The sequence below is a fragment of the Aythya fuligula genome, chromosome 8, assembly GCF_009819795.1.
Source record: "Aythya fuligula isolate bAytFul2 chromosome 8, bAytFul2.pri, whole genome shotgun sequence".
Lineage (NCBI taxonomy): Eukaryota > Metazoa > Chordata > Aves > Anseriformes > Anatidae > Aythya > Aythya fuligula.
The window spans coordinates 30,546,290-30,572,489 of NC_045566.1; the positions used below are offsets into that span (position 1 = coordinate 30,546,290).

Sequence of the window (26,200 nt, forward strand, 5' to 3'; positions counted from 1 at the left end):
TTTGGATTTGCACAAAATGACCTCACTTAAGAAAATAACAAGTTAAAAAGGTATGGGGTGCAAGTGTCTTGGGGTTAGCAGGAATCTCTTAAACAAGCTCTCTAGTATGAGAATTTGTAATGTAATGTAATTAAACTCTAAGAATGCTCGCATGGAGGCTTTGTCCAGAATAGATAGCTTTACGTAAACTTAAACCTTAAGTTATTTTGGAGTAAAAATCCTAGACTGACAAACGTGAACAAACCTCATCCAATGGATCTAGAATTTAAAAATTGATTATCATCCGGAAAGCCAACAAAAGCAAAACATTATCAAACAGCACAGGTACTTAATTTTCCTATTGTTTTTTAAATTTTCATATCAGTAGCTTTATGTCTACTTGTAGAATTCATAATTAGAAGAAAAAAGTAATTATTCGAAGTTCCAGTTAAGAAATTGTGAATATAAGGTATAGTTTAGTTACATGGAAAGCGTTTCTTTTTTAACAGTTAAAATTAGGCCACTTAAAAATTGAATGTCAGAAAGTTAGTGACTATTGGATAGTCAAAGCTGCCTACATTTTTTTTTTCAAGAAAAAAATACTTTTGTTTATAGTCTATTTGCAGCCTTTCCTACTGAAGACAAAAAAAAAATGAAACTAGATAGAGTTTTCTTCAATTCAGTTTAATACTCACCAGTGTAACTTTCAAAGGAGACATGCACCAGATGTACCAGTTTGCTTCCACGGAGAATAGTCACATATAAAAAGGACAGCAGCAGGTTTTTCTTCAGAGCGTTGTTTACAAATGGTAAATGGAAAAAATACTATAGCATTTTATATTAAAAACAAACAAACAAACAAACAAACAACAACAACAACAAAAAAAAACTATATATTTACCTATTCAATAGTTTAAAAGTTTTCTTTTGAACAACAGTGACCAGTTGCTTGGAATGAGGGTGGTTTATTTCTCCTTCAGTGAAGCAGTTCAAAGGTTCCTCCTGCCTGAGCAGCAGAGGTACCAGGGACAGCCCTGGTAATTACTGCACTGACATCACTTTCTGTCAAGTGACTCTCAGGGCAAGTGTACTGCTTCCTCTCAAACAAGTTGGTTCTACATTCACTGGCAGCACACGACATCTTTGTGGACTAACTCTACTCAACCTCTAAAACAAAAAGAAATAATGAAAACACCTGCAAAGCTTTAGGTTTGCAGGTTGCATATTGTCACTTCAGTCTTTAAGAAATTCCGTTAACCAGCCTCACCAACCTCTGACTCTTCCCTCCCACCTTGCAATTGGCCGTGGATACTCCTTGGAAGCTATATTCCTTATTCAAGCAAAATTCCCAATGATTAGGACTTCCTGCACTTGTTCTAGGAGATTATGAGGCAAACTCACTGGACAGCTTTCTAGACGCCTTCGAAGTTGGGGCCTTTGTTGGGTCAGATTGTCAGTGTCATGGTCCAAGGCACAGGTACTTCACTGAAGAACGTTTAAGAGGGACAAAATCAGCAGAAGCAGACAAAATCAGTATTTACATTGCCTACAGAGCTTACTAACTTGTTTTTAACACGGTAGTTTATTTTCTGAAAAAGGACTGTGGAGCTTTCTTCCTCTTCTGCAATTCAGGGGCATGCATCTCTATTGTCCCTAATCATTACTTTTATGTAGCTAATTAAGTGGAAAGCAAAACTAATTTTTGAGATTCATGCATCATCAACATAACTATTAATTAAAAGCCTTGTTGCTTCCAAATGTCAGTAATGATTTAGTAGCGAGGTATTTTCTGTCAGGCTGTCCACAAGCAGGTTACTCACTGGGGTGGGAGACCTTACTGTGGCAACGCTTTAATAGTCGCTGCCTCAGACAACTGCCAATTTACATACTTCACTAACTTCAAAAGGAAAAGGACTAAGGGTAACGTGTAGAACTGCAAGAGATGGATGGGAATAGCACGGGTGTTTCTTAACGTGTAACTTAAGGTGTAACTTAAGGTGTAATTTAACGACGGGGGCCTCGCCCGGCCGTTGAGGGCCGTGCCGGGGCCTGCGCGCCCGCCCAGCGCGGAGTTTTGAGCCGCGCCGGCTGCCGTAGGCCGGGAGGCGCCGCCCGCCGCGGCGCCATGGAGCCGCCGCTTCCCCCGCTGAGCGGCGCCGCTGCCGTCCTGCTGCTCCTCCCCCTCCTGCTCGTCCCCGTGGCGCTCCTGGCGAGGAGGCGGCGCGGGCGGCGGGCGCCTCCCCTCAGCCTGCTGGTGGTGGCCGGCTCCGGTGAGTAGGGGTCGGCGCGCGGCGCGGAGCCCGCGGAGGGCAGCGGGAACTACAGCTCCCGGCATGCAGCGCGCGGCGAGTGCGAGGGTGGGGTTCCCCGGGGCGCCGCGGTGCGTGCCGGGAGTTGTAGTCGCGGTGGAGCCGTGCCCCCGGGCGCCTGACGCGCTGAGTGGCGAGAGGGTAACGGCAGCGCGGGGCTGCCTGGCGGCCGGGTGGGCTTCGGTCCCGTCAGATCTGGTGTGCGCATTAAAAATAAATAAGTGAAAAGCTTTCCCGGGTGAAATAACGGATCAGCTCAGGGCTGCAGCGCGTCTGTGCGTCCCTGGGGACACAGCACCCTGCTGCTAGGCTGCTCCGGCCCCACGCGGGCAGACTCCACGCAGCCACGCCGCCTGCCCGCTCCCCGCCTCACCGGGATGCACCCAGCCCCGGCTCTGGAAGCTAAACTGACCAAAAAACCGGAGCACCACACCTTCTGCCTGCACCACACCTTCTGCCTTCTCTGCAGCCTGCTGCCAGATCGGCGCCCCGAGCAAAGTGACCTTGCAGCTAAAAGCTGGGCAGCCCTGCGAGGGCAGTAGGTGAGGCATTTGGCTGGCGCTGGGCTGGCCGCTGCGTGGCATTCAGCTGCTGCGCTGACCTTGCTGCCTGCTCGCCTCCAGCATTACAGGCTGGGACAGCGCAGTCCCCAGCTCTGGTCTCCCAGGCCATAGGCTGAACACTCAGGCGGCTCAGTGAGAGTCACACGTCCAAGGTGCAGCTCCTGGTGGGCTCCCATTTGGTTTTATTTTGACAGCTGGGCTTGGGTACGGTCTCTGAATAGGGACTGCAGTGTAACTCTACCCAGTTATTTTTGCATGATGTAAAGGACGTTAAACACAAATGTCTCACTTCCGCGTGATCCTGTTTCAATCTCATTTAACTGAAAAACTTCCATCCGTATAGCTTCAGTGGGACCTGAGTTGTCCTCATGTTACTTAAACAGTCTCAATCATCCTTTAATCGAAATCTTCTCCTTTCAGAAGAGTGTGACTGATACTATTAGTACCAAAAAATTGTAAAAGGAAAAGCAACTAATCCAACTGAAGAAATGGAAAGTTACAGAATATTTCATATACTAACAGCAGTTTATTTTGTTTCTACAGGAGGGCACACAACAGAAATCCTGAGGTTACTTAGTTGTTTGTCAGAGTCATACTCGCCTAGACATTATATTTTTGCAGACTCAGATAAGATGAGTGAAGCTAAAATACGTTCTTTTGAACAAAAAAGGGCTCAAAGGTTCTCCAATTCCCAGGTAACTTGTTAAATATGCTCTTGTAAGATAAATTGATCTCAACATGACATTCTAATTCAAGGCAATTTAGAAGTGATTCTTTAAAAGGTTATTTTTAAGATCAGCTTGTGCTTTTGATTTTCTAGCTATTGATAATCACTTTCACTAAAGTTCAGCTAAAGTGCCATTCTGTACATACTGGATTTTATGTTGCTAAAGGTGAGCTAAATAAATTAAATTGATTGATGTTGTACTAGAGACCCTGAAAATGCAAAGTACTTAAAAATAGCAAATGCCATTGTCGCTTCCAATTTTCACTCCTACCTTCCTTACTTTCTTCTTAAATGGTCTTTAGCACTGGTTAACATGCTAATCCATTTAAAGCAATGGGGGAACATAAGTGTAGTGAAAGTAACTGCTGTAGAAAGAAGGCTATCTAGTGCTCATGAAAAGCACACTGGAAAAAAAAAACAACTCCCTTATTTCAGTAAACTAGTTAGTCACAGAAGCATTACTTGTAGCTATAAAAATCTTTGTATAGAAATATGGTTTGTTTTTTTTTGTTTGTTTGTTTTTGGTGGTGTTACTTTATTTTTTATTTTGGCATTTCCCTCAGTGACATAAGTATATTTTTGAAAGAAGTATTATCTAAGGTTTTATCTAAGAAGGCCTTGATTAAAGTTGTATTCCTTTTGTGTTTCTAGACTGTTTTACTTTGTTTTTAAAACTGAGCATTAGTTACACAAGTGCTTAAAAGTATTTAAGGCATCTTAATGTCAGTAGTTTCCTGATTGATGACCTGAGCAAACACTGAATTCCTAAAAATAATGAAAAATCATGAAAATATTCTGAATATCTTTTTATCAAATGTTTGCTTGTTTTGAGCCAGTTGACTGTATCATTAACAGACCAGCAGTATGACTCCCTGCTGATGTAAAGTACAATCTGATGTCCAGCAGAATTAGTAGAAAGATTACGTTTTTATTTAGAAAATGGAAAAAGTACAATGGAAGTTAATGTTTCAATTACAAAAATCTTATTCCTTTTGAGCAAGCTGCACATGTCATAAATAACTTATTTATGTGGCATTGATTTCTAATGGTGCACTTACAGTATTTCTGTTGTTTTCAGCAACACCGATAGGACTGAAAACTAGAACTCAGTACTAGTGATTTTCAGAACAGACCCTTTCCTTGTAAAGCAACTGCTGCTAAGGTGAGCAACAAGCTCACTCAAGAATGAAGTTTATAAGTTTGTCTACTCCACTTTCAACTCTAAAGGTGAAGGTTCCTTACATTCCACAGATGGCTGTATCGAGTGGGGATGGCTTCATTTAAAATTCAGCGTGGCTGTCTCTTCTCTTGTTGTGTACCATGGATGAGTTTAGTTAAGTGGCAGGAGGTATTTCATAATTCAGAGAAATCTTGTTTGGTAATTGGCCATTTGCATCAAGAGCCATATTCATTTATCTGAAAAGTGTCCAACCCTAAGTTATTAAGTTTCTTAAAAAAATACATATTTCAAGTATTAAAAAAATAATGTATTTTTCACTAGTTCACTTAGCTAAGCAACTTCCCTTTCCTACCCCCAGCCAACTGCTAACGCATCGTGTAGTTATATTTTCCTTGAGCACTGAAAGCCAGAGGAACGTACTTGGCTGCATCTGAGTTTGCTGTCTGGATAACAGATGCTCGCTTTACTTTGGCCATTCTTTTTCCACTGAGCAAAAATATTCAGAGTGAAATAGAAGATACATTTTGGAAAGTGTAGGTCACGTGCCTATAGCATGTATTTGCCAACTTTCAGAGTATGCTTTCAACTAATGTGTGCTTTGGCACTGAGGGTGCTAGAGTACATACCCATTTAAAAATCACATTAGTGGCTTCTTGCAGCTTTGAATAAATGAAGGGGAAAACTCTGAAAGCTTCAATCCACAATCATTCCCTTCCTCTTCTCATCAAGGAAGTATATTTTACCAGAACTAAAGACTGGACAGAAGACAGATTAGAATAATGGTCTAAGAGAAAATCAGTGTACTTCTGTAGCAAATTACTATGTAAAAGCCACAAATATAACCAATTTTTCTTTCTGATACGTGGTTTAGCCCAGATATAAAAGCAGCAGTATTCAGGCAGAAGGAAAAGAAGCTAAAAGCAACATCTTGCTAACAAGAAACGAAATGCTGCACACCTACCCACTAAGTCTTCTGGAAAATAAAATCCAAAGAGCCTCCTAAGAGAAGTCCCTGGTCCTGCTATCACTTTATTTTCTCTGGCTCCCAACCTGTAACCACAGTAATTCTACTTGGCTGCCCCCACAGCTGATAGCCAGGTTATCTTCTGCACTCAGCACAGAGAACCTGCTTCAGCTCCTGCTGACTTAGTCTAGCAGAAGAAAGACATTTTACATATGTTTACTGAATAACACACATTCTTCAAGGGATCTTGTACCCCTATTCACCATGGGTAAGAGGACAAGCCAGATTAATTTGCCTTTACATAATGCTTATTTGACCACGTTCTTTTCCATTATGTTTCATGAAAGTTATCATGCTAGGAAATCCTGTTCATCAGCATGAAAAAGGACTACATAAACCCAGTTTCTGTGGAAAAATTGCAGTATATTCAGTTGAGGATATTTTAACAATTCACAGCAATGACAGTTTTCCATGATGCATGCATGCAACTTTTCCCTGCATGCTTGCAAAACTGTGCTATTAAACAGGTGAGGACTACATCGCTGGTTTTAAAATTGCAATACCCTGTCAATATCATTGAATTGCCAGTTTGGAACATTTGTCTTCAAATAATGAAAAGGTTTCTGATTCTGCTACAGCAGTAAGAAAAATAAATGCAACAGTATGAAACCACAGAACTTAGGGAAGAGTTTTTTTGTTTCTGATATCAGACATATTATGCAGTTTTCCAACAAAAGATTCAGGAGGTGCCTTTGTCCAGAATACTAGCAGTACTCCATTAGATGAGACACTGGAGAAACACCTGGCAGTGGCTTTTAAACAAACAGAATCCTATTTTGTTCCCCAGCTAAATATTCAAGAGTCGATTGATGCATGGGCTGAAGTTCTAATATGCAATACAGACGTCAGTGTGCAAAGTTTCAAGCATGTATTGTGAAGAATATAGATAAAACCAGTCTGATCTTTACTCCAATTCTGCAACTAAATTTCTACTTCTATACCATTTAGGGTCCCTGCCAAATTTTGGTGATTTTTTTTTTTTTTTTTTTATGACGGAGAAAATTACATACAGGTCTTTGGCAAGAACTTTATTATTTAATACCATTCTTGCAGTGAAGAGAACATCCAAATGCTTCTACTAAAACTTGATCTGCCTAAAACTACCTTGTCAATACATATTTCTTACAGGACAGCATACTGTGAAAGAGTCTAAACTTCACTTAACAGCATTTCTTTTTATCACCTGATCTCTTACAAAGCTTTGAGAAATAGTGATAACCAGAATCCTGTTAAATGGGGAACAGAGGGCACGTTTGTTTTTCCATATTTTATCAGACTAATACAATCAGTTACAACACCTTCAAATAAAATATAAAACAGCCAGTTTGTAACATCTGTTAACGCCTTCCAGTATTACAACAATTAAAGAACCTTATTGCAATGAAACGAGATAATTTCAGTCAAGAAAATTAACTTAATATTCTGCATTTGTAAGGGTTCTTTCTTTATTTTTTTCCACTTCACATAAAAAAGACCTGAGTTATAGCTATTCAAAACGGATTTGTAGTTTGTATTTAATGTGCAACTATTGGTAACATCACCTTTCCTAGTCACAAATCAGCAGGGCTAAATTGTATCAGTCAGATATGGTGTCATTGAAGTAAATGGGGAGTTTTCAATATGTGTAATGATATTTAGAGTCCCTCACTCCTAACGTTAGTGATCTGGTGTCCCATGTTTAGATCTGGACAGCGGTCACTAACTTCACAATATGTCAACATCACTGGGCAGTACAGTATATTTAATGTATTTGTTTTTCATCTCAACAATGACAAATTGAATGGGCATCAGGACTACCCCCAGCTGTAGCAATAATTCTTAGGTGCAGTTCCTCTATGTCAAAGACATCGGGGGAGAGTGCATGAAGCCTGAATACCATTGGCTGCATACACTGTTCTGAGACAAACAGAAAACATCCGTATTTTGTTAATTCGATACCTTTTACACACATGGGATGATCTCTAATTTTGCCTAAGTAAAAAACAATGAATAGTATTTCTTAAACTTAATATTAATTTATGTTCTTTCCTGTTTTAAAATGCAAATATTTTGCAATTTGACTATGTCTTGCATATTCTTCCGAATATTCGAGTACTCACTTAAAGGAGAGTGATATTTGCTATTACATTTTTAATAGCATGCACTGGACATTAATTGGGAAATGTTGTTACATCTTCTGGAATGTAAATCCACAATGAATTTAAGCAGGAAATAAAAAGAAGTGAGTCACCTTGTTTGGACTAGTTTATGAAACCTAGAAATGTGTCTCGGTGACCACTAGGAGGGGCAATAAGTTAACATACAGCAGACGAAGTTGCTCCAGCTGAGTTGTTTTTAAATTTAGGAATGTTTTAAAGTAACATAGGAAACGATTTTAAAAATAGATACATAGTTCTAGTATTTTGTTTAACCTCATTCCAAAGAGTGCTAAGCATGATAGTGAATAAGGCATCTAAGAAAGGATTTCATACCCAAATATTTCCAACCTAGATTTAAAAATTAAAAAAAAATGTTGGCACAGATAGGTCTAATAACTCTATAGAAGGAACAACAACATTCTTAGAAAAAATAACAATTCAGCTTTATCATGCTCTCTTACAGTTCACCCTTGATCGCATTCCCAGAAGCCGCGAGGTTAGACAATCTTGGATCTCTTCTGTGGTAACAACCCTGTACTCCATACTTTATTCCTTTCCTTTGACCTACAAACTGAAACCAGATTTGGTAGGTAAATTTTTAAGTATTGAGAATTTGCTAATCTTCATTGTAGAAGCATTTGGAATATCGAGACATTGCAGACTGTATCACATGTGTGTGCTTAGTTCTACAGTTCACAGGACATACATTTTTGAACGTTAAAAGCTGAAAGAGATATTGTAGCAATACACCAAGAAACAGAATGGTTTCATGCAAATGAATTAGTCCAGCAAAACTAGTATCCTTTCTCAAAGTTTTCAGGTAACATTAGGGAGCGAATGCCAGTAGAGCTACCACAAACAGGTTTGCAGGTTCTTGATAATATCTCTTCAGGATTGCGACAGCACAAACTATGCCTGAAAGCCCGGTTATCCTGTTGGCTGGTCTTGCTCCAGAAATGGTATGACCAGTCTGGAACAGACAGGTTCAGACCAGCAGAAATGTATACAAATTCAGTTCTCATGCTTATTTGGCAAAGGCCACCTGGTTAGTCAATACTAGGGGATCTACCAACTGAGCTGGACCTGCCCAATCAAACCTGTTATGTACTGTAGAAGGGGATAAAGTCTAGCTTTTCAGCTAGATACATAGGTATTTAGTCTATGGCAGACTAACAATTATTGATGACAAAAAGCATCCCTGCCAAAACATCAACTAGAGCCTCTCACTTCTGGTAGCTTTTTCTAGCTGTTCACAAAACCGCAATCCCATGCTAATTACAACATACATTTTAAAATATTCTACACACTTTATAGAGTCAGAAGCATTCAGGGTTGTCAGGTTATAGAAATAAACAAAATAGTAAGACATATCTGATCGATAAAGATTTTTGTTAATGCAGGACTCAGAAGGTAGTGCATTGGACTCCATGGTTTGAGTCCTACCATTCTTTAAGAAAAAAATTGATAAAATCTGACCTTTTGCTAGAGTTGTCATATTAAGGTATCAGATATCCAAACTTGGGATTTAAAAGACATTTTAGCAGAATCTCATATTATTATTACTTTTAATATTTAAATGAGACCTGTATAAACTTGTGCAGTTGCAAGTTATTTTTCATAATTTAGTAACGATGTATATAATGATGTGTGTTTAGTAACCCACAGAGGATGTTTGTAAATGGACTTTTTTTTAGCTCTCGCTGTGAACTGTATGGCTTGTTCCAAAGAGGCTCAAATATAATTGTGTTATTTTGAACATTGAGAGAAGCTGCTGTGAACTGTATGATCTCATGGGCTTCAGTAGTACTTTTCAGTTCCTATTAGATCAAAAGTTATTTGCTTGCTGAAGTTTTCAGAACAGTTTAATGTGCAGAACAACACACAGTTTCTTTTCAGTCCTTTTTTTTTTCAAGCCTATAAAGTTGGGATGGAGGAGGGGATACTTTTCTTTCTACAGTGATTTTCATTTGGGGGGTAAATATTAATGGGTAGTTTACATGAAGCAGATACCTTACAGAAAAGGTATCAGATATTTAGGAATCACCTTGCTACACCACTGGTTTCATTTAATGTATATATATTTTTAAACTAAATATTGCAAAAGAAACTGACTGCAAATCCCACTGTGTAGATTAATATATTACACAAAGTGTCAATAGGACACATCCTAGGAGAAGAGCAGGAAGTTACTAATTCCATGGTTCCTCTGTTTACAAGAGAAATTTAAAGTGACAGTGGGATTTACATGTAGAATTACCAGAAACATGGTTGGAGTTGATAAGATATCTAAAGCTTAATGCTTTTGAAAAACACTTGTCCTCATAAAATTAGGAATACATTTTAGCAAGGCCTGTAAGACCTTTGCAGAGTTTAAGGGAAACACTAGTTCAAAATTCCATCCAAAGATTCCTTATCCATGATTAGAAAAGGGCTTGAGGGGAGGGAGTTCCCAAATGTTTTTTGCCAGGTACTATCACTGGCCACAACAGCAGCAGGTACTGCCACTGGCAGGAATATTTCTGACTTTATGCCAAATCTTATACCACTTCAAAGAAGCTTTGCATACTACACTACTAGTCATGTATATATGTATCTCATAGCTTAGGAATTCTTCAAAACACAGTAAGTCAGAGAGCTGTAAAGATTTTAAAGCACTTATCAAAGTAAAGCGATATGGGGATTAAAATGCGTCGCATTGCCAGTGAAAAGATCCTGTGCGATACGTGAAGCAACTGGTAATATTTAATTGCCTTTAGAGGAAAATGTTCTCAGTGAATTGCAACTTGCCCTATTCTTGGCAGAACATAAATGATCAGTAGTTTAAGGACCCAGAAAGGGTGGAACAAGTGCTGGACTTTACAGGATTAATCTATAACTTCTGGCATGGAAACGGACACCCGAATATAGAAGCAAGCACACTATTACATCATGCTGAGAGTTTCATATTTTTGAACAGTAGAGCTTAAGGGCAGAGTACAGTTTCAGTCTAGGCAATTGTTTTTGTTGAACTGCAAGAAGGAAACACACATTTGAATTGCTTCTAAGTCATTTATACACACATGTGATCCTCAAATCTTTACGCTTACTTTTAGGCTTGTCATAAACTTGTTGTTTGAAGGAATACTAGCTCTATCCTTTGAAGTCTTTTCCAGACACCCAAAAGCTAGAGAAAAGCAGATTTGTTGTAGTTTCAGTTTAAGGAATACGGGACAAGAGAAGTAGCGCAAAGGGAGACAGAAACCATTAGGTGCACAAAGGCAAGTTTGGAGCAGATAGGCTTAGGCTGGCATACCTAGCAAAACTATTGAGCCAAAATAGCTACGAGGGGGAAAGCAACAAACCTAGCAGCACAGGAGTTAATTTATATGTACTTATTTACATGAGCACTGTGTCCCCTTTACATCTCACACTGATCTTCTGGCAAAGCTTCTTAGTTTACATGAGAAAGCAGTTTCATCTAACCCTTCTTCAAGACAGTGAGTTCAGAAAGAACTGAACAACTTCCAGGAGACCTTTATGGTCTTGCAGGACTTGACCCACACTTAAAATGGGCCCCCAGAGGGTTTAAGAAATGTAAAAGTTAGTTGAGTTGTTCAGTTTGAGATCATATTCAAGAGGCCCATTTCTGAGTTATGAGCATCTGCACTCTGCAAAGTTAAATCCCTTTAGAGGTATTAAACCAAGTAACAGAATTAAGACATCAGAAGTGATGATTGTCTTGTGTTCTTATAGCCAAATACAGAATTCTAGAAATATAGGTACCAAAAATGATTTGCAGGCACATCTATGCTGGGTAGTTTTTACAACATGTCAACCTTATTTGGGCTTCCTATGCCGAGACCTAAAATTCCAGGAAAGCAAGGCTCGTGCCAGCATGCTCTGTCTACATCTTCCTTCTACCCCCCCCCAAAAAAAAAAAAAAAAAAAGTTTAACACCATCAGCTGCAGCCAGATTTAATATGCACTTATAGCCTCAAAGACTGCAAAATCCTACTATGAAAACAGGCAGCTGGTCAGAGAAAAGAGATTTTTATTGCCTTCATTGAGAGAAAAGTTGAGAAGAAACTTAAACGCAAAATAAGGTGATAGAAGATCTGCTATCTAGGGAAAGATGCAAATCCTTCTTAGACAGATACAGAAAAATGGATGAGCCGCACAGAGATTTTCCCAAAGATAGGGAAAAGTTATTGAATCTTTTATAGACTATTTGTTGTCCAAGGAGGCATAATGCTACAGCCTTTCTACAACATGCTTACAGTCAGTAGCTACAAGTTCAGAGGATCCTAGTCCTCAGTTTTCTTGCTCCTCACGGAGCTGTTGTCTTCGTAGTCTCTGGGCCAATCTGCCAACCCTGAAACCAGGTCTTCAGGTGATCTAGCCCTTTGGCTGGATCACAATTACTCCAGGCATTCTGGCATACCACAAAGTCAAGCTGAAAACAAAGGATACACATGCACCACACAATAGAAAAGCGTACAGAGATTGCATCCAGCCCTCATTTTCAGCCACAGATGGGATGTGTAATTGGGTCAGTGCTGGACTCTCCTTCAAAGCTCCGCAGCTCCAGTCATTACTGCATCGTGCATCCTAAACTCTGGGGACACTCCTCAGCAGTGTCTGAGGCTTCAGTGCTCTACAGAGCCTGAGATAAGCAGATGTTTTCAGGCCACTGCTGCTTGGAAAAGCCGGGGTTAAATCAGGCAAAGAAGGCAGTCCTTCCACTTTCGAGCCTCCTTCCCGTGGGAAGTCTCCAGTAAGAAGTTTACATTTGCACAGCAAGTACAACAAGCCGTGCTGCCTCCCTCCCCACCAGCTGTCAGCTGAACAGGACTCTCCTTTGCAAACTTTTATAGAAGCCCGAAATCTGCACAGCTGATTATGCTTCTAGCAGCCTACCAATTCTCGTATGATTCATCTCAGGCCTGCACATCCCATTACACACGCTGGTCCCCAGGCTGCTTCAATTCACTACAGCAAGCTTCTGGAGTTGTTACAGAAGTATTTGCAGCAAACTATATGAAAGGAAATCATTATTTCATTTAGCTAAGATTTTCCATTCTTTGTACCCTGCCTAAAATGTCTGAAGTTCATAGCACTTATGATAAATGGCTGTGATGAATAATAAGCTATTGTCCCGTATATCACGGTTCTTATTAGAACTTGGTGGAAAACTACAAAATCTGGGTGGTGACATTTTTTCCTCTATTCACTTCATAACAAGTGAACTTTGTATAATACAGTATTAAGACTAGCTGGTTCTTTTTTTTTTTTGTTTACTGAATCCTTCTCCCCTGCTTATAATTCTTTTGGATCAAATTGATTTTACAATGTCTGATCAACTGTTGTTCTTCTAAGATCAAAACAGTCAAAAGAGATGAGTGAGAACATCAGGTTAAGACCAGTGATTTAAGTTGTATAGTCTAAAAAGAAAACAAAGTGAAGACATCCAAATTTGTGTTGTAACTTACTAGTGTTAATGAAAATGAGTCACATTTGCCCATCCTCTACTTTGTATTGTGTGTGCTGCACACAGCTACCCTGCAGCCACTGTGTCGAATTACCCTCTGCTGAGCAGAGATAAACATCTCAAGCCGTTCAGGTTAGCTGCTTTACAGCTAGCTTGGTAGCTGTGTCTTCTGCTACCACCAGTCAGCCATGCCTGTAGATAGCATATTTCAGAAGGAGGATCGCAATAGCAGTAAAGATTAACTGAGATCTTAGCTTAGATTTAAGTCCAATTTAAACTAAAGGCTGATCAGTCTTAACTCATTAGCTCTGTCATGAACCTAATGCAGATCCTGGTCATGCTACTTCCACGTACATCACACAGCCCTGTTTCAAGCGAGCAGTCTTGCCAAACCTGACAGCTGAACCAGGCCCTGCCGCCCAGCACAGACTGCTCACACCTCTAGGTTTTGTGTTGTGAAGAAGTTTCAGGCAGGTATTTGATGCAGATTCTTGTTATAGCAACTACAGTTAGTGTAGTACTACAAAATATAAATTGTAGCTAACCTGAAGTACCTATTCAAAGTTCTACTTAAATGAATGCTTGAGTAATGAGAGACACGTTGAGATTTGCAATTAAAGGCTCATTTCAGGTCACTGTTAGTATGTATGATTTAATTTAATCTTTGGATTTCATTTCTCCTTTCCTTCCAAGTAAAAGCAGGCTATTATAATAAGCATTTCTTTTTGACATAGAAGATGAGATGCTCTCTTACAGTTAAACAGGCTCTAGAAGGTTTGATAGTATTTCTTGTGTCTCTCTGACCAAGCCCATTGTCAGGCTACCACTCAGGCAAGGTGACAGTAAGTGCAATAACAGCTTGCTGAAAGACATCCAGCACCTAGTGTTTGTAGCTGCAGGTGTGGTTTGGTAACTGCCATTCCATGTGTTTGGCACAGGTCCTTTGCTGAATTGCATTTTAACCAACTTTTTCATCTACACAAAGTCAAATTTCTTTTACTTCCTACAAATTTAGAAGTAGCAGCAATAAAGAACAGGCTGTTGGTACTCCATGGTAATGTAGATAGGTATTTATTCTCCAGCCTGCATCTGCCGTGGTGATCTTGTTCTTTTTTAAGCAACTTTTTATCCATCTTCCAGTTTCTTACACAACTCACTCATGCCACTATTTCCTCACACAGACGTCTGGCAGAGATGATGATGCTTGGCTGGTCTCATTGACAGTCTGGGTGTTAATTTAAAGCTTTAATAACCAGCACCAACCTTCCAACAGACTTGAGAATTAGTACAACTTTCTTGCCTGTCCTTCATCATTGTTTTTGGCTGATTGGTTCTATGATTCTCATTTTATGTTTGGTAGCTAGGTTGGGGAGAACGCTGTGCTCACATCCCCTTCTGCTTCCATGTATCTGCAGCATCGTGTATGGGGATGGAAACTATCACTCCAAAGAAGACCTTTTCTTTCCAGTCACAGACCTGCCACCTTTTGCCTGATTACAGGGGCAGTTAAGTAGGGTAACTAAGGTTAGTTTAACCCAAAAAAAAGTCAAACTTGCACATTTCTGCATGCATCCAAATCTAGATTTTCAAACTTACCTTCCTATGCTGTTGCCTAACTCATGAGACTTTTCATGACCCCAGTTATCCTTCCTTTCAACATATAAGCCCTTAGGCATACCCAGAAACAGACCTGAGCTGTTTATGGCTTGACAGCATCAAGTAGCCACATTCCTGAACTCTGCTGAGGTCCAGAAACTGGGAGTCTCTCTACTACTGCTTTGCACATGGAGACTGATGCATGGCACGTCAGTGCTGCTCCTTGCCTTATCTCTTACCTCTGAGGACAGTTGGCTAGTAACTCAGGGCCAGGCAACTAAGTGCCTAGGAGGCAGAAGTGACAATGCTTGTTGCTGTTATGATTAAATCCGGTTGTATCTGGTCCCTAGAATTTTGTGGAACTAGGGTTTTTCACCTCTAGAAAAACTCACCAGGTAGGATTTTTGTCTCCCTCTCTCCAGCTTTTTTTTTTTTTTTTTTTTAAACAGATGGGAAGATGAGGGATTGGATGATGCTTCCTAATACATTTTTATTCTTTAATGAAAATAATACTCCTGTAGAAAGCAGAAAAAAGCAGTGCACATTAAGAAGCCAACTGCACAGTTTTCTAATTTAAGTCATTGCTCTCCCACATCTCTCTTCCAGTCTGGCATTTACTGTTCTTATTTACCCTTGTTGGGTAATCTGCCTTAGAACCACACAAGTCTCTGCTTGTTTTGAAGAGCACCTCACCCACTGTGGGTATTGTGTGATAATAACAATGGAACTGTAGCAATAAAATGCCCAGGAGTGGACTCAAATGTTTCATGGCAATTCTACAAGCTGTAACTGGTGACTAGCTTGAACACAAGCTCCTGCTACAGAACACTGGAACTTTTGTTTTGTACTCATGGTCATTCTGGGGCTTGGAGAGTAGAAGATAAAAGGGTATCTAGGTATGATTCAATTCTACCTTAATTACCTGATTTACATCAGACTACATAGCTAGATGTTTCGTCCTAGCCTGCAGGAAATAGTGTGAAGTTTTAGCTGCTTTCACACAAGTTTTAGAGGGAAATGAACTGGGTGAGAACTTAGTTTTTCAAAAGGAATTGGCCAATAGGTAGTTTAGTGACCTTTATGTTGTTCAACCTGACTTTCTTCTTCCTCCACACCAATAACAGGGAATTGTTGGAGGAGGATCCTGCTTATTTTAAACCTTGAAAAATACCAAAAATATTAAGGCAGTTCTCTTTTTTCTCCTTATTACCAAATGGTAATAATGTATTCCCTAGAATTCCTGATATCTGTCATAACTGCAGTACATCCACATACACCAACAATTTACCTTTTGAAGCCTTTTAGATTTAGTTGCTATGAAAAAAGTCACAAAATTTCTGTGTTTGCCATCAATGCAAATGCATGCTAATAAAAGCAATACTCATCATACCTGGAGATCTTCACTGAGAAGGATATACAGGAATCTTGATGCATCTCCTCTGATCAGTAAATTACTGTTTTCCTGGTGTTAAAGTAGAAAATATTGATATGAGAAAAAGTAAGTACCAGGTCCCAAATCCCATGCTGAGATCACAGCAGAGTCATGAATACAGCCTGGGTTTCTTGGCTTTCCATACTTGCATCTTGATCATGAGCTCATAATATAAACAAATTTACAATTCAAGTTTGAGATATTTGTTCATCAATACTTCTTTGTTTGTTTAATTTTTCATTAGAAGAACCTCCCATATTGAGAGAGCTGGTACCACAACTACAGGGCTGTAATGTTCACAGTTGTGTTTCTCACAGACTGCAGGTGCTGCTTAGGATCCCCTGAGCTGAAGCAGGTCCCTGAGAAGCTTGGGAAAAGACATGGTAACAGCTGAGATCAAGAAGCCCATTACACCTACCTTTGTAGCCACTCAGTACTTTTTTGGTTAAAAAAAAAAAAATGTTCAACTAAATGCTTCACTTTACAATGCACTAATGTGAAATTTTCATAGAGTAAGATAATATTAAAAACAAGCAAGTGGAGATGAGCTCATGAGATGCTGTAACTTGCATGGTGGAATACGAATGAATTCATTGCAGATTCTCTCTTACTTCTCATGCCACAGAAAGAAATAACACCCCCAGCAAAATACCCACAAAACACACAAATTCATTATTGGACTGAAATCACAAAAGGCAATAAACTCCTGAAACATTAAAAACCCTAGCTCTTACTTAACAAAAGCAGAAGTCCAAAACCAGCCCATGCGTAAAAATGAGTATGTTATTATGTTTTTTCTTTTAATTGTCCTCTCCATGTCCAAGGACTTCTGCAGAGCTTTCACTAAATCTAGCTGTTTGGTTTCCCTGTCACTGTAACCATTCTCGGTTCCATTTCCCTTGTTTCTGAAAGATCTTCAGGTTATTCAGTGCTCAGCTTTGTGGTTTCAGGAGTGAGGTTCCTTTGTATCAAGGCAGTGCGTTCTGCTCCCTGTTAGTTTCTTGTTTACGTGTCATTGAATTGTGTTTGTTTACTGTTATTTTGACTGCTTTTGTGCAAGGCTTACTTTTTTTGTCTGCCCTTTTTTCTAGAGTTTTCTAAAGCTATTTTTGTAAGGTTTCATACATTATAACTTGCTAAGGCATTTCTTTTTTGTTGTTGTTATGCAAGTCCAGCCACCAAGAGCAGCACATTTGGGTCTGTCATTTTTAAATGTCCTCTCCTTTTCCTTTGCCTTCCTTAAAATATCAGAAACAGCTATTCAGATTTCCTTGGCCTTCCTGACAAGCCTCAGAGATATCTTGTGGGCTTTCATAAGCCGAACAGTTCCTTTTTTGTTCCCAAATGTTAATTAGCCATTGAAATGAAGTATTTATCAACAAAAGCTGAGTTTTAGCAGTCCAGCAGAAATATGAAGAAAATAAGATTTATAAGCAAGCATTTTAGGGTAGGAAGCAGAAAATACCTAATCGCTTCTTATTTTTATTTTTTAAAGCATTGTTTACTGGCATAGATAAACAAAGGTCACACAATTAACCCAGTTTGGGTCAAACCCAATTTTGTATCATCCTGTTTTCCTTGACCTCTTTTAGCAGTTCTCTGCCTCCACCATCCTCTCCCTTACTCATGTCCTTGGCTGTTTAGCCCTATGGGGAAGGGGCATTACCAGGGCAGCAGGGAGGCACGAGCAGCGCCCTGACCCCATGCCAGGAGCTAGCAGCAGGGCTGCTGAGCTGTGCGGTGCTCAGCTCAGGTGCATGCATCACCACACAGCCAGCATTTCCACACTATGAGCTGCCCAGCCCCAGGCTTTGAGGAGTTGCTCTACTCTTGTCCAGGTGGTAAAGGCCAATCTCTGTGGCAATCATTACAAACAGCTGGTGTAACAGTTTCTTATGCAAATCAAGTCTCACAATTTTTTTTATTTTTTTTTTTTTAATTTTTTGTTTACTTTCTGACTAGGTTTAGAGGGACTGATGTTGCCCTCACTTGATTATTGTATTTTAGAAATGTAATCAGTACTCAAATACTTGTTCATTAAAGATTTACAGCAAATAGATGTTTACATATTTATAGGAAAATCTACAAGTTTTCTGCTTTTCTCACTTTTTGTTCTAACCAGTGGCTTGACATTTAGTCCCAGTGAATCTGCGAGCTATGGTTTCAGTGTTTGAGCTGGTAAATGTCACTCTGCTACAGTGCTGCATTCACCAACTCTGAAGCAGTTTTTATCAGCAATGGTGCCATGTGCCAGAGTTCCCTGTGTGCCAGACTGCTGGCTTAGCTTGTTTTCTTTCAACAGCTGTAGGAAATATCTGAAACACAAAGGCAGGAACTATTCCATTTTTATGGGAAAGTGATTGTTATGAAATTAGATTTGTAGAATCACTAAGCACAAATGTTTTATACTGATGCTTTACTTTCAAACCTCCATCAATAAGCAGATTGATTAGTTTACTTTTTAAAAGACAGCTTCTGTTGACTTGCTAGAGGATTTCAGTATGTAGGATTGAGCTTACAGGCCTCGCTGTGAAGACAGGCAGCTAGTTTTAAGAGTTCTCTGGAAATTTCTTTGCATTAAAGCTGAACACAAATGGTGTAAAGAGCCCTGCTGTGCTGGCTTCTGGAATGCTCCCTTACAGCTTGCTGGCAACAAAGTGAGATGGACCAGTGACCAAGAAAGTCCGTGGGCAGTTGCAGCAGAGGTCACGAAGGCAACAACACAAAAATTGTCTTTGACACTTTTTTTTCGCCCTTTCTGCTGCTTCTTTGAGGAAGGCTGAAGCAAATAAACCAGAAATCATCAGAAAAATATCTCATGCAAGGCAAATATGCTACAAGCAGCCTTGTAGCTAAAGTAAATAGACATTGGGAAACACTTACCCTAAATAGCCTGATGGACCTTGTAGAGGCCCTAGTCCTTTCTTGCCCAATAGATGGCTGCGTCTGCTGCATGGGGCACTAATAATTCCCACAAGATTCCCCAACAGATTCTGCTGGGGGGGAAAACAAAAGCCTTGATCTTTGCAAGATGGAAGACATCACTCATTCTCCAAAAGTTGCTTTGGGACAGTGTTTTGAAATTCCCTAGAAGGAGAGCTTATCTTCTCTTACAAGCTCTGGGAAGGCTGCAGACCATGCAGCTCCTTTCCATCTTCACGAAAGGTTTGCTGGCTGGGAAGAAGCGAATGGCAGCATTTCTAGCTGACAGGTCTGCACCAGGTCCTCGTCCTTAGAGCATGCGTTCTCCTTTCCTCAGAAGTTTCCTTTGTGTCTCTTGATGAGTGTCTGGTGTTGCATTCCACGCAGTGGGAGCACTGCTGTCTCTTCCCGGTGACAGCAGGAGAGGGAGTAAGTAGGGCTGGTCAGACAAGATTTTTGTAGGGGAATTGCCCTAACAGTTCCAGGTATGACATGTCTCCTGACACGTCCTGAAGGTTAACTGAAGGTTAATTTTTAATTATCAGAAAGGTTGATTAATAGTTCTGACTTGAAGATCACAACCCCAAATTCAGATAGGGATCTATTTGCCTGTTGGGTTCAGTAAGTTCATACCAGAGTCTTTTTCAGGGCAGAATTCCTAAAACAGAGGATTTTAGAATATGAACATCTATAGCCAGAGTACCTAATGGCCGTTTTGAATACAGAGATCCTGCGGAGTCACATCTGCTGTCTCTAGTTTGAAGGGGTATGTGTGAAAGGGCATGAGTTATGATCAGATAATTTTTTTTAGAGATGCTTATTCCATAATTTTCCTGATCCTTTTTCCCCATGCAAGGAGTTTTCCATGAATCCAAGAGCATCTAAGAAGCAGATCACAAGTTATAAACAGCTAGTAGAAGGTATAAATTGAGTATGTCATAACTAAATCTGTATGTAGTAAAGATGTTTTATTAGGATTTTATTTTTGATTATTGCTTTTCTGGCTTGTAGCTCAGCAAAGTAGTAACACCAACTCAGTGTGGCCTTTAGGTCTATGTATATATTCACAAACAGATCAATTTAATATTATTTCATTACAGGAACTTTTGGGAGTACATTTAGTTTGGAATTCATTCTAGCTGTGTGTTGCACCCAGTCAAAGTGCTGGAAAGACTAGAGCTTTAGCCAAGTTTAATGGGGGAAGCAGAACACAGTATATGGCACAGTGGCTTGATAAACATCATGTTTATTGTTAATTCAGCTTTTTATAAAACCTACTGTATCATCCTCAGCTTCTGGGATGAGGAGACTGTTAGGATTTGTATGCGACATAGATCTCATCAGTGATTGTTATTTTTTGTGTCAGACTGTAGAAGGGAAGGGAAGGATGTGAAACTCTTCCCTTGCTTTAGCCAGCTGGGCTGAGCTTTCACAGGGGCTGGAGGCAAGAAGAATGCAGAGCCAGCGCGAGTCCAGAAGGAAGAGAGGTGGAAGTATGCCTGGGAATAGGGTAGCAGAAAGAGGAGAGTACTGAGACCACAAAGATGAGGAAGGGGAGGATGGGTGGAGACATCTCAGAGGGCTAGCAGAGTGCAGAGAAACACTGAAATGGAAGACAATGAGGAAAGGACAAGGGAGGGAATGGGACTCGAATGAAACAGAAAAAGATCCTGGAGAGCAATGAAGACAAGACAGGCAGTACTTGTACTCCAGGTAGCTCTACTCAAGGAAAGGATAAGTAGAGTTTCTATCTAGGCAGCACACATTTTTATCTGTCTGGTTAAAGTGGAATTTTGAAGCTGAAAGCAGTAGTCTGAATATTCAACTAACAAGAAAAAACAGTAAATAATTAGACTGTTTTGGTGCTTCTTATATGTTTGTCTGAAACACAGCAGGTTCTGCAGCAGATTTCCTGGTTGATTATGTTTTTTTTTGTTTTGTTTTGTTTTGTTTTTGTTTTGTTTTTTCCCCTGAAAACTCAGAAAAACACTCCAGGTTGATTCATACACCTATGTTTAGACTACAGTAACAAATGCTATTACTAAACAGAGATACACAACCATGGTTTAATTTAGGTGTCAGGAGCCATATACCAATAGCAGGATCACCACCAGTGCAAATTAATCAAGCTTGTCAGGAAATAGGGCAAAACACATGGTTTAGTTAACAGGTATGGAAGTTTCTTTGAAATGCTAAAAGGCCAAGTGTGGTTGGTTTACATCCTTGTTTGCCAAGCCAAATATATAAAAAAATGGATTTTCATTCTCATCAGATTGTAGAGTAGGTTTTTAAGCCTCAACACGGATTTACTTGAAAGCAAGTTCTACAGGAGGTTTGAAACCGGAGAATATGACTGCTTTCAGAAACATCATATGCAAAGTGGACGTGTTCAGCTTGATCACTTTTTTGCTATGTAATTGTTAACAAAAGAATTACGCTCTTGCAGTTTTCTTATACAAGTATTTCGAGACACGAACAGTATACGGTATGTTGGTTCAAAGGGTCTGCCAGAAAACACCAGCAAGTTTTGGATAAATTAAGATAAACAGTAAAATCAGAATAACTTTACATACAATATCAAGATCTGTGGATTCTGATAAGAAAGTATTACATTACGGTCTTCACATCCCCAAACTAGATTTTTGGGTCCATTTTAGAGGCAAAGGGCAATATATGTGAGCAGGTCAGTAACATCAAAAGTGTCTACTTTTAACCGAGGCAAGGTGCTGTCATCCAGCTTATCAGTGGGATCTCGCCAAGAAGCAGGGAAGGAAGCTTTCTGAAATGTTTGTTACAGCCCTGAAACAGAAACTTTTTTTTCTCCACCCCACCAATATAACGTTTTTCACAAGCTGTTGAACTTGGAACAAAAATGTAAGTTCATAGGATACAGGACCACAATTTTGTAAAAGAACTCTTTATTTCCACATGACCCCCAGCTGTGCAGAAAAGGGCTGATTACATGGTAGCAGTTAAATTTAGTAAGAAATTCCTTGCCCGAAACCAATTTTGATACTCAGGTAGTACGCCTGATACGTACCCTGCTTTAAAGCTTTTAGTTTTAAGCAAGCTGTTTGTCAGTTTATCAGTGTCTAAGTTTGAAAGACCACTTTCTTTTGCTGTTAACATTTACATGTGAATTTGAGACTCTCTACTACAAGTATGCAACACATACATAGAAATAAGCCTACCTAAGGAAGGCATTTTGCTAAATACTAGTGTTTACTAAAATAAAAAAAGATCTCTGGTCATGCAGATCAGCTAGTAGGTTTTGATGAAAGTCCTAATTCATCAGCACATTTTTGCTGAACTGGCAAGTGTTTTGCTGACTTAAGCCAAAGTTCAAGAGGTTTATAACTGAATCCAAGGTTTAGTAATCCTAATTAAACTTCTTTGGCCTTATTATGCTTAATCTGTGCATAAATCTCATGAGTGATACAACACAAAGCTGTGATTGAGAATGGAAGCTGTTTTAGTTATAAATCCAAGAGCCCGGGAGTTCTTTCTGCTTCCTTCTTAGGCAGCCTGTACCATTTCAGAGCTCTTCTTCCCCTTGAAGAATGAAGTGATGATCTCCTTTGGCAGCTACTTTGAAATAATGTCTTGGGTTTCCCACCCCATATTTTTTTTTACATATTCAATTGCCTCTTCTGTTTAAAATATCTTTGTAATCTTTTTTTTTGTGTGTGTGTGTGTGTAACATTTAATGTTACTAGAATATGTGCATTTTTAATTCTTTACTATATGAAAAAAACTCACGGTTTACTTCTATCAAATGTTTCTCTTTTAGATACTGTGCAATGGACCAGGAACATGTGTTCCTGTCTGTATATCTGCTCTTCTTCTTGGACTTCTAGGAATAAAAAGAGCAATCATTGTGTATGTAGAAAGCATCTGCCGCGTGGAAACTTTATCCCTGTCTGGAAAGATTCTTTACTACTTTTCAGATTACTTCATTGTTCAGTGGCCTGCTCTAAAGGAAAAATATCCCAAGTCAGTCTATCTTGGTCGAATAGTGTAACAAGAGAAGACAGGCTTCACCTAAAATAAACTCTGAAAGTTCCTCACTGAAGAAATTCATTCATGTAACAATTTATTTTCAAGGATTCCTGTTAGAAAAAGAATCGGCCATTACTGGAAAAGCAGACAATAATAAAGATCTCTCTACATTAAAGTACATTTTTGTGTAGTTGTATTTATTGGCATCATATAGGTCTGTTCACCAATACCCATAATGGCCTTAAGTCTATGCCATCTGTTTTCATCTACTTTTCCTGCTATGTGAATAGCAATTTTTGTCTACAAATAAATATGGGAATTTTTATGAATTGTAACATTTCCTGTAAGGAAACTTTGTGTAGTTTTCTAAATTGTAAGAAACAAAGTCTTGTTCTAGCACAACAGACTTTATTTCCTGTATGCTAGCAGTGAAGTCCCTTGTGAATCCTTAGAGTATAAAAGAAACAGTTATATTAAGTTGGCTTCATGACAGTTTGTACTCTGCAGTCTTCCAAACCCCCCAAAGCATTAAAGCAGTATCATTTTTCCTCTGGGCTTGTCAACGCCGTCCTTATAGTCTGTAGTACATGTTTTGAAATTTTTTGTTCAGTTCTTAAGATAAATAAAAAGGTGACAAGTGTCATGCACAGGCACAGTATTTATAGACACAAGTAGTACTTCCTTCAAAGCTCACATGCTTACCCTCATCAGGGTTACATCACAGAGAGCAAACTGTCAGTCGGAAGAATTGAACTGTTTCACGCTTTAATATATAGAGGGGGAAAAAAAGCCTTACTATGTGTTGTAGGGGAAGGAACAGAGATTCCCTTCTCTTTTCCCAATACAGGGACTGAGTTTCAGTATATCCTACCTTCTCATTTTGAGCACCTTACTTTCAGCATTATGATACGCACTTAAGATTTTGTCGTGGGAAACAGTATGCTATCCATAGGAACCACTTTTGAAATCTATTTTGTTGGAGCTAAGTATGTGAAGCCTACTTTAATATTTCACATTCATCTGGCAAAATGTAACTCTACACACTGTTCCACCTCCGAAGCAATATAAACACATCTGTCATCTGCGCGCACACAGAGCTATGTGTCTGGCTACAGAAACATATACAAAGAAAAAAGCTCAAAGAAAAGTAGAAATACTTTACAGACATTGTGGTGAAGCCAACAGCAGCTCCTCGTGCTGCCACGGAAGGAGACTCGCACTCTAAAGCCTTTTCCTCAGCATCAGATGTCAAAAAAGCTGCAGCAGTTATTCGGGTAGGAAACGGGGGATGGCATTCAGCTGAACACAAACTGTGGGTCCTGCTGTTAGGAAACAGGAGTTAGAGGAGTATTTTGCTTTTCGTAAAACATTAGGTAGAAAATGACTGTCATGCTGCTGCGAGGCCCTGTGGGGAAACCAGCCGTTATAACCTGTCCAACAGGCTTAATAATCCTGAGCTGTGGGAGAGACACAATTAGAGTCCCTTGATGTGGTCACATGTGAGTTTGGAACAGACACTTTTTGTGGTTTTTACCCCAGATTGTGCCTGACATTAAAGAGCAGCTAATAGGTTAAGAATACGTGGGAAGGGATCTGTACAAAATATACTCGGGTCCTTGAAAATGGCCTGAGTAAAGCAGTTCTGATCTGCTTAACATCTTCTTTTTTTTTCTTTTTTTTTTTTTCCTCTCTCCAACTGGTGTGAGGACTATCTTATCAGGACTTTCTACATAGTTGCAGATAGTTCAGTAAATTGGAGATAGGCTGGACTTTATTATGGCTAATGGCACGTTATTTTAGATCGGTGCTCTCTGAGCTGAACCTTGCTTTTAGTTTTACAAGGAAACTGGAGTAGAGGGGAAGGAGGACAGAGGCAGCCTCTTCCTCCGCGCCTGGCTAGGGGCAGCAGCACAGGATCACACCCTGAGGCTCAGAGAAGCAGGAGAAGAGAAAGGCAATGAATGCTCCCATTCATGCACCGCATCCGTGCCTGAATCGCTTGCTGGCCCGGCAGCACGGCCACCTCCCAGGCCGCCCAGCACATAAACACAGGCAAGGCTCCGACAGCACGGAGTTCACGTGCTGCTTCTGTTCGGAGCAAAGCAGAACATATCCCATCCTTCACCCTGCTGTGGATTTATACCTTTGTGAAAGCATCTCTGGCTGCTCTGTTGCCCCTTCTGGCCCTGCCCAGGGCTGGATTTAGGGGTTTGGTGTGCTTTCAAACTACGGGTTCATAAACTTTACGAGTTTGGCTCTGAACACCAGAGAGTCCCAAGAATGTTCTTCCATCTATCACCTGCGTAGTAACCACTGCTGCTGAAGGAAATCACTTGCCTGTTTAGACTTGTAACCCCACATATAAGTGCTCTGAAAGTAGCAGTTGATTTCTTTTCAAGAGACTGCTCTGAAAAACCGAGCTGCTCCAGGTCTTCCGATGTGGAAGAGTTTCATCTTCAAGGTCTTGGGAAGACTTTTTTCCCCTTTACTTCCCTCCCAACCTTTGGGAGCAAGGCCAAAAGAATCTCTGCCTGTGTTCGCCGAGAAGCATGTGCTTCACGAAATTTCCCAGATTGACCAAACTGAGGCGAAGCAGTGAATGCAAACTGGTTTTTAATCTGGATGATCAGTTTGGGTGTGAGCCCATAAGAGAGTGGGACAATACCCCACTTCCTTGTATTTGAAGCTGTTTTCCTTACTGCTTACTGGCTCAGGCATCAACTTGAGTTAAGGAAATTTACATTTCAGCAGTTTATAATCAGTCTTAGTAAGCGAAAACTTGGGTTAGAAATGACAGCAGTGTGTAAAGTTAAAGCAGCTAGAACTGCTTAGGAGAGCTCAGCAATGAAGGATCACAGGCTGAC

General features: G+C 39.9%; 1 protein-coding gene across 1 annotated transcript; it reads left to right on the top strand.

Annotated features, from left to right (window-relative positions):
- Positions 1–2,104: 2,104 nt before the first annotated feature.
- ALG14 (ALG14 UDP-N-acetylglucosaminyltransferase subunit) lies at positions 2,105–23,514 on the top strand. The gene is made up of 4 exons (XM_032192283.1): positions 2,105–2,249; positions 3,395–3,546; positions 8,384–8,506; positions 23,128–23,514. The coding sequence occupies exons 1-4, from the start codon at positions 2,105–2,107 to the stop codon at positions 23,356–23,358; spliced, it is 651 nt and encodes a 216-aa protein (XP_032048174.1). The 3' UTR covers positions 23,359–23,514.
- Positions 23,515–26,200: the final 2,686 nt, after the last annotated feature.

Excerpts from the sequence above, each read along its gene's own strand:
- ALG14 (XM_032192283.1), top strand. The coding sequence starts at position 2,105 with ATGGAGCCGCCGCTTCCCCCGCTGAGCGGCGCCGCTGCCGTCCTGCTG. Across the intron at positions 2,250-3,394 it reads GCTGGTGGTGGCCGGCTCCG|GAGGGCACACAACAGAAATC; the intron begins GTGAGTAGGGGT and ends TTGTTTCTACAG. Across the intron at positions 8,507-23,127 it reads ACAAACTGAAACCAGATTTG|ATACTGTGCAATGGACCAGG; the intron begins GTAGGTAAATTT and ends TTTCTCTTTTAG.